This window comes from Mytilus edulis, chromosome 1 (genome assembly GCF_963676685.1).
Source record: "Mytilus edulis chromosome 1, xbMytEdul2.2, whole genome shotgun sequence".
NCBI classification, from domain to species: domain Eukaryota; kingdom Metazoa; phylum Mollusca; class Bivalvia; order Mytilida; family Mytilidae; genus Mytilus; species Mytilus edulis.
Genome location: NC_092344.1, coordinates 115716186 through 115725187, shown reverse-complemented (window position 1 = coordinate 115725187; position 9002 = coordinate 115716186). Strand labels below are relative to the sequence as shown.

At 30.3% G+C, this 9002-nt stretch overlaps 1 protein-coding gene across 3 annotated transcripts in view; it reads left to right on the top strand.

Annotated features, from left to right (window-relative positions):
- Positions 1–188: 188 nt before the first annotated feature.
- LOC139501554 (structural maintenance of chromosomes protein 6-like) overlaps positions 189–9002 on the top strand; it is a 58629-nt gene continuing 49815 nt past the window's right edge. For 2 of the 3 annotated variants that reach the window (XM_071290682.1, XM_071290675.1), the window contains exon 1: positions 221–288. In XM_071290682.1, the coding sequence (XP_071146783.1) occupies positions 251–288 (38 nt within the window). In that variant the 5' untranslated portion in view covers positions 221–250. Of the gene's footprint in view, positions 289–9002 lie in introns of all 3 variants that reach the window. The other variant, XM_071290688.1, reaches the window with a different exon arrangement.

The following is a 9002-nucleotide window of genomic DNA, read 5'->3' as shown; positions in this document are numbered from 1 at the left end:
CTAAATTATCGCGTGTAGACTTAATGAAGTCACTTCAAATATGTGATAGATAAATATTTAGAGTTTTTCTCAAATTTGCTACCTTAAAATTAAGGAATGAACATCAAACATTGGAGTACAAATACGATAACCTTAAGTGAGCCCCTTTGAATATTTAAATCAGGGTGAAATGGGTGTTTTATATATAGTTTAGATATTCTTAAACGTTCAACAGACGAAGATTTCCCGCTATTTTTAGAAGTCAACAGAGATGGAGATGTCTGATGATGAAGTGTATGACAATATAGAGTATTTATGCAAATGGGTTATACTATAGTGCTCTGTATTTATTTAATTTCAATTGTATCAAAATTGAGAGAATGTAATATTTGCAGCTACATGTTCACGTCCATTAGGGTTTTACAATTTTGCATGTTGTTATACTTGTTCAGCTTTTTGTCTCAAGTTACAGATATACACTGAAGCACTCAGCAGGCCTCTCTTCTTCTTCTTTATGTAAATCCCTCCAGCGTTGGAGCACACACAGCTAGCTGTGTTCCCTTAACGGATTAGTATTTACTTGTCCGAAAAAATTGTGTAAAAGAGTGACGAAAGATACCAAAGGGACAGTCAAATTCATAAATCGAAAATAAACTGACAAAGCTGTGGCTAAAAATGAAAAATATAAACAGACAAACAATAGTACACATGACACATCATAGAAAACTAAAGAATAAACAACATGAACCCCACCAAAAACTAGGGGTGATTTCAGGTGCTCCGGAAGGGTAAGCAGATCCTGCTCCACATGTGGCATCCGTCGTGTTGCTTATGTGATAACAAATCCAGTAAATAGTCTAGTTCGGTAGGTCACATTCATGAAATGGAACTTGTCCAAAAAATCTTTATATTAACCATTTTGCATTTGATTAAAAGTTGATTCACCAAACAAAATAAATTGAATTAATTGAACAGAATTTGATTTATATCTCTTGAAATCCTTTTCAAAAATATGAGTCGGAAACAACTAAATCTAGTCATTTCACAGGACTTTCATCAATGCCTAAATACTATCACTCTGCACTTGAGGCACCGTCTTGTACAGGTTGGGCTCAAGTCATGAAACATGGGGTGATCCCAAGTTTATGGGATAAACACGTTTTTCTGGGGTCGAAAAACCCCACAAAACTGGGGTAAAAAACTTCGTACATAAATTTCACAGCAACTGTGAAAAAGCGCACAATGTCAGCTGTTGCGGTAATTTTTATCCAACATGAACTTTTGTTTACGTTAAGTAGTTTGCCATTGCTATATTTATTCTTTTGTGTAAGTCTCAGGATAAATGGGCTTCATAACCGGAAGTGTAAAAATCAAGCCATTTATGAATAATATCATTGCATTTCTTTACTTTCTAGACAAATTGTCTTTCTTACTAACTTTGTCGACTAACATTATTCCATCTTAAACAACAATGCATGTGCATTATGAAACAAAGCTTTCTATTGGTCGATTAATCTTTTGAGCGTTGTTAAATTCTATGGAGGGCAAAATTAACAAAACAATACCAAAAACTGTTTTTCATTTTGTATCGGAGATGCTGAAATTATCTCCCTTTGCAAGAATAAGGAACGACTCAAAATGAACTATATTACTGTGTAAGAACAGAATATTAAGTGAAGATATAAATGAAACTATCTTATTATGATTTAAAATATATTTTTCAATTTACTATATATTTTATAGAATACTTTGCTATTCTTATGAAAAAATTATACCTTGTAAATAAACTTGTTAAAATAGCCAGACTTAACTAATCGATCAGATCAGTAATTGAACACTAATCAATCATATTTGATCAGTACTCGATTGATGACTTGAAGTCATCGATCAGTAATCGATCAAACTCTCTCAGGAGTTTGATCGATTAGTGATCGATTAGATTACTGATCGATTTAAGACCGATTACTGATGGATTAGTGATTGATTAATGATAGATTAGTGATTTTATTATTATTGAGAAAACAATTCTATTTCAGAAATAAGCCTTATGAAAGACATCATTTGTGAAATAAAAAGTTCCATGAAAATATTTTCACCATGGCCAAAATTTTCTGGAATTCCTGGATTTACTCAGTAATACATGTTTATACAATATGCAGTCGTAACCAAGAGAAGCGTATCTAAAAGCTTAGCCCTAACAAATTCCTGACTAAAAACTACATTTTTGTAGGTTTACCCGTGTATATTAGTCATAAAAACTATGATATGATGTCTTGAAAGGCTATTGTATTTTTTTTCTTTTAAGCTTTCATTGACGAAAGGGGTCAAAGCAAAACTTAAAATAGCCTTCCAAGATGTCTTAATTATTTGGACTACTGTTTATATAATTAGATATGACCTACAACATTATTTCCATGTGAATTTGAATTCAGCACTTACCCAACCCTTCCCTTATCATATTTTTACTTATCAAAAATGTATCTGTCATAAAATGTTTTTTTTATGAAAATAAGATTAACCTAAGGCATACATGTATATAACTGATGAAAGATACATTGCTATTTTTTCTAAACACATCAGAATTTTTTTTCAGGATACATTTGTAGTAATGTAATGTTTCATTATTATATATTTTTAATATTAATTAGGCGAAAATGTCAAAATAATAGGATCAAAAGCACAAACAGCAAATAAATAGCTGGTAAGATTGAATGGGAAAATTGATTTAGAGATAATTGATTTGACCACACTATTGGAAACATTAACAAACATCAAAATATTCTGACATTTAATTAGTTTCAGACACTTGTGATATAAACAGGCAAGTTGAAAACTTCACCTCCATCTAAATTTCACAATTTTATCATGAAATATGTAATAGAGCTTGAAATAGTGACCATGGTGACCAGCTCATCCCTACCACTCAATTTATTCAACAACTATACCTGCTAAGTTTACTAAGGAATGCAATAATCATTCCATAAAATTTCTAGACCTTGAAATCCTCAAAGAAGAACACATGAAAATACTGGTAGATATGAAATGCTATAAAAAAAATACAGAAAAATTCCAACATCTTCATAAAAACCGCAAACCAACCCATTTGGAACTTTAAATCCTATATTAAAGGTAAAGGTATTCATTTACATAGAAACACAAACCAGAAAGAAAACTCTTTATTGAAAGACCATTTTATTAACTGAAATTAGTAAAACAAATTTTATTAAATTCCATGACAGAAAGGATAAGATTAAGAAAAAGGAAAAAGTTTAAAATATATGTTATAGATCATTTACATATTATCATCCTCAAGCAGAAGAACTTCAAAAAGTATTCAGGAAATACTGGCATCTTATTGAAACAGATTCTTCAATAAGTGCTACATTGTGTATCATATCCCATTAAAACCTATCCATAGGATTCAAAAGAAATAGAACATTGGTGAATTAATGAAATGACCTATAAAATAGTTTGTATGAAGGTCACAATTCCTTCAAAATATTTCACTGTGCAGAACTAATTAATGACCATCATCATGTAAACCTCACATGTAAACTGAAATTCTTATAAGACAAAATTCTACCAGGAAACACTTAATTCAACATTTATTGAAATAGGATGAAATAGTTAGAAAATCAAAAACAGAGTTCGTGAAAAGTGGTGGTCGGGATTTTACCACCAAAATTTTGCATAGGACTGACACAATTTTAGTATTTTTCAATAGAATCAATAATGAGGTCCAGCAGATTTTCTCCAAGGACCACCTGGGGAAAAAAGATTTTGTGAACTCTGCAAAAAAACAAAAAATCTAAATTCAAATTAACAAATTTTACAAAATTATGAAAAAATCAATAAATTAAAAACAGTCATAAAAAAAATGACAAACAGAAGGGGTGGTCTCTGCTGAAAGTTTCCCTTTAATCACCATATTTACAGAAAAACTCTAAACATTGCTACACAGTATCAATGAAAGGCCAGAACAATGATTTGTAGTTGTACTATGCAACTACAAATCATAGGTGGATATAACGGCCTTAAAATTTAAAAACAAATATGTAACACATAATAAAAAAAGACAATCACTGAATTACAGGCTCCTGACTTGTGACAGGCACACTCAGCAGGCACATACTCAATTTTATTTAAAAACATCTTTAATTTCTTATTCATATTCATTTTACTTATGTGTATGCTTTCGTGTGAAAATAAAACACTAACCACTATTGCCTTGCACTAGAACTATTTTAAAATTTTAGAAAAAAGGGGGGATCTCCTGTATGTAAATTCAAAAGTCAATAGAAGGTTTTCCACTGACTCTGATAACAATCTATTTATTTTTATCAGTATTTTGCAATCCTTAGTAGAGTCATAGTCCACAGCTGGTCATTTCTGGTCAGTCTTCTACAATATTGTGGAAATTAGACAATATCCTGCTGTGAAGACAAACAAGTGTGTTTGAATAAATGATGTATCAATTTTCTGCTAATTGGTAAATGTTCTGGCTATTTAGTTGTGACCTAAATTCTGGCATATTAGTTAATAATGTTATAGGACAAACCCTAAATTTCATCATAAAGTTAAGGATATATCAAATTGCACAATTTATTTGTGTTGATTAATCCTTATATATGAAAAATACAGATTTTAATATATATTAGCTTGGTTGAAATTTTCATCTTCTTAATAAAATCACAAGTGTCTGAAGCTAATATTATATGTAAAAATTAATTTTGATGTGTTAACAAAGGTCATTAACTTAAAAGGCATCAAATATTGATCAAACCATGGAAGTATATATATGTTACAGTAAATAGGTGAAATTAGGAATTACACGTAATAACTAAACATTTCAGTAAATACCTGTAATTACTAGCCAATTTAGTAATTACATGTATTTACTAGTTGTTTCAGTAATTACTGGTAATCACTGAATTTTTTTGTCATTTTTACAGCTATTTACTAACTTGATGTTTTTGTTTTAAAATTAAAAACATAATACAAGATACCAAATAAGAAAGTAAAGGGATAGTGATTTTAAGGGAGCTTACGTAAGGATGTAGGAATATAAGGCACATCAAAAGTGCATACTCTTTAATGTTTGTGAATTGAAACTGGAAAACGGGTGTTTTATAGGTTTTAAAACTCTGTAAATATATGCATGCAAGACAATGATATCTATCCAAAATTGATTTTTTTTGTAAATAACTTATAAATGGACTAGTTTTTTCCACAGATTACAGACACTCTGCAGTTAAAGTTTTTAAAACATTAGGTTTTATAAACCATCCTGAATTTTTACCCAATTTTGACAGAAACTTCTTACAGTACTAGTCAAAAGATAGTATCTCATGGACAATTTTAAGATTAATAGCAAAAGTAGCCTATTTGTTCTGCAAAACCCTTACAACTTGAATAGCTCAATACATCGACAACCCATCTCCAGCTAGAGGTTGAATTGAAGGTCACATGAATACATATTCAATGAGGTCCAAATATTCACTTGCAAGTGCACAACTCGTTACCCTTGTTTCTCAGCTAATTTAGCAAAATAGAATCAAATTGGCTGCTAACAGTGAATTATGATTTCACTATAGCATTTTTATTAATGATTTAACAACAACAAAAATAAACCTTTTTTTATATCTCGAAGCTAATGCACATAACAGTTCATTCTAGTTCTTAACCTACATAACGTTATCTTTTCTTTATAAGGTACAAAAATGTAGTAAGTCTAAATATTCTTCAAATTCAAAGTTTTCTTTTTAGAAATTTAAAACATACTGCTTTGGGAGAATTTTTCATTTCTGATTTCCATGTCTGCTGAAATTGGTCAAAAATTGTTAATGCTCAACTTGAACCATTTTGGATTTAAACTAAACATGCTAAAGTTACTCTGATTTAACCAAATATTTTAAAGTCCATAATTATTTATTCAAGATACTTTTAATACAAATCAACCATTCAATACAAAGTTTAAGAGTACTAACTGATCTTCTAGTTAGTATTACCATAACTTTTGATGATCTGAACATAGTACAACATTGTTTTAGCAGTCAGTAAATAGGTGTAAAAATTCATTTTAAAATTAGTAATTACTGGTAATAACTGGACCGTTTCAGGAATTACTTGTATTTACTAAGTGCATCGGGGATTACCTGTAATTCCTAAATTTTAGTAAATACATGTAATTCCTAATTTCACCTATTTACTGTAACATATATACTACTATATTCAAGTCAAATGTTGTTGTTAAAATCTATTTTTTCACTCTTTTGGTCTTTTGGAAAATGTAGTTTGTGCTGTATTTAGACCCCTCTACAACCAAATTTGTTACATGCACACATATAAAAATTAGAGTTTTTATATCAATAATTATGACATCTTGGATGGCTTTTTTAAATTTTGCTTTGACACCTTCCGTCAATGAAAGGTTGTAAAAGAAAAAAATACAATAGCCTTTCAAGACGTCATAGTTATTGTACCAATATACATGAGTAAACCTACAAAAATGTAGTTTTTAATCAGGAATATGTTAGGGCTAAGCTTTTAGATACGCTTCTCTTGGTTACGACTATATTGTGTAAAAATGTATTGCTGAGTAAATCCTGGATTTTTTGGCATATTTAGACAGAAACATAAATTCAAGACTTAAATTTAAAAATAAACACTCAGTGTTCTAGGATTCCCATTACCCGTTACCCGTGGTAAGTGGATTAGGACAACGGGTAAGTCATTTTTTAGCCTTTGTCACCCGGTGGTAAGTCAATTTTCAAGTTCGGGGAAGCCCAAAAAACTCTTGAAATTTCCCGGTCCTCTTCAATTTTCCCATATCTGCTTTTTATTTTTATTAAATCACGAGAAAAAACTTTGATAAAAGATCGAAGATTTTGTCGATGTCTATCGGCGCTTTTATTCAAGCACTCGTTTACTAGGTGTAATCAAGCGCAAAAGAGACCACATTCTTCTCCTATCATTCTAAAAGTCGGTCACGGTGTCGGTAAAATCGGAAAATCCGGATTGATAACTGGTGCTTAAATCGGGACATAAACAATTTTTTTCTCTTGTCATCGGAGGAAAATAAACTTACAGTTGCATTTATTATAGCTCTTAATAAATGACATAATAATAACTATAACATATTTGTCAAATTTAGTAAGAAATCGTTTTTTTTAAATTTTGTACAAAATTCAATCGTATCCGAATCCAGCTTTGTTCAGTAAATTACAATATTCAAAGTTATTATGGCGGAAAATTCAAACTGAATCTGTAGATCATGAGTTTGCATAAGTTTGGATTTACTTTAAAAAGGCTAAACGATATAAATCAAGCATCACCCCCACCAAAAAAGCCCAAACTTGACAAAAAGCAGAGAGACAAACTGTATGATGTTGAAAAAAGGACCAGGGGGTATGCTTTGCGCCGTCCGCATTGGTTGGCGGATTTAACTTTTAGATGTGGGTAAGTAATTTTTTTATTGATCTTACCCGTGGTAAGTCAAGGTGCCAAAAAAATCCTAGAACACTGACACTGATGTCTGGCATGGGTATTGGTTCTAACCTTTACACTCAAATTTCCAGACATATTGACAACATCATGAAAAACAATTCCAGTATCTTCTTAGCAGTGAAATGATTTTAAATTCTAGAATTCCAGAAAATTTTGGCAATGGTGAAAATATTTTCATGGAATTTTTATTTCACAAATGATGTCTTTCATAAGGCTTATTTCTGGAATAGCATTGTTTTCTCAATAATAATAAAATCACTAATCTGTCATTAATCAATCACTAATCCATCAGTAATCGGTCTTAAATCGATCAGTAATCTAATCGATCACTAATCGATCAAACTCCTGAGAGAGTTTGATCGATTACTGATCGATGACTTCAAGTCATCAATCGAGTACTGATCAAATATGATTGATTAGTGTTCGATTACTGATCTGATCGATTAGTTAAGTCTGGAAATAGATATATAATAGAAATATAGGAAAAATCTCATCACCGACCTTGCAAGGGCTATATATCCAGTCAAAGTTGTTATAAACTCGCGTGTGTGGTTTATATACAATAAATTACATGCTGATATTAATACATATGTCAAATCATATTATAATAAAGAAGCATTCTATACATACATTAATATAAAAGGAGAATGTTAATAACTAAATTATAAGAACAGACACAACTAAATGTTTTAGTCAATCTTTATATTATAAACTAAATATATTCTTTACTTATTTTGTAGTTTCGCCAAAAAGGGGGGATTGGCATGTAAATTTAAATTTTCAAATTTATTGCAAAACATCTAGAAGGAATCTACCATCTTTGATAAGATAGAATCATTTCTAATGAATACGACAAATATATAAGAAAAATGCTGATGTAATACTATTTATAGACTGTTGTGTATATACCTTGACATGTCAATGTATATTGCAATTTAATTTTTGATAAACTTTGTAAGGATAAGGGCTAGCTTATAAACTTATCTAATTTTAATTGCTTACAAATTTCTTTAAACATACAAAATATGGTCATTGTCATCTGGGACTATTATACAAGAGAGTATAATTGATTATTCCAGTTTTCATAATTAATTTCGTCTTGTCAAGGTATATTCACAATAGTCTATTAAACGAAAAACAGTTTATGGTATTGTTTTGTTAACTTTGCCCTCCATAGAATTTAACAAAGCTCAAAAGATTAATCGACCAATAGAAAGCTTTGTTTCATAATGCACATGCATTGTTGTTCAAGATGGAGTAATGTTAGTCGACAAAGTTAGTAAGAAAGAAAATTTGTCTGGAAAGTAAAGAAATGATATGATATTATTCATAAATGGCTTGATTTTTACACTTCCGGTTATGAAGCCCATTTATCCTGAGACTTACACAAAAGAATAAATATAGCAATGGCAAACTACTTAACGTAAACAAAAGTTCATGTTGGATAAAAATTACCGCAACAGCTGACATTGTGCGCTTTTTCACAGTTGCTGTGAAATTTATGTACGAAGTTTTTT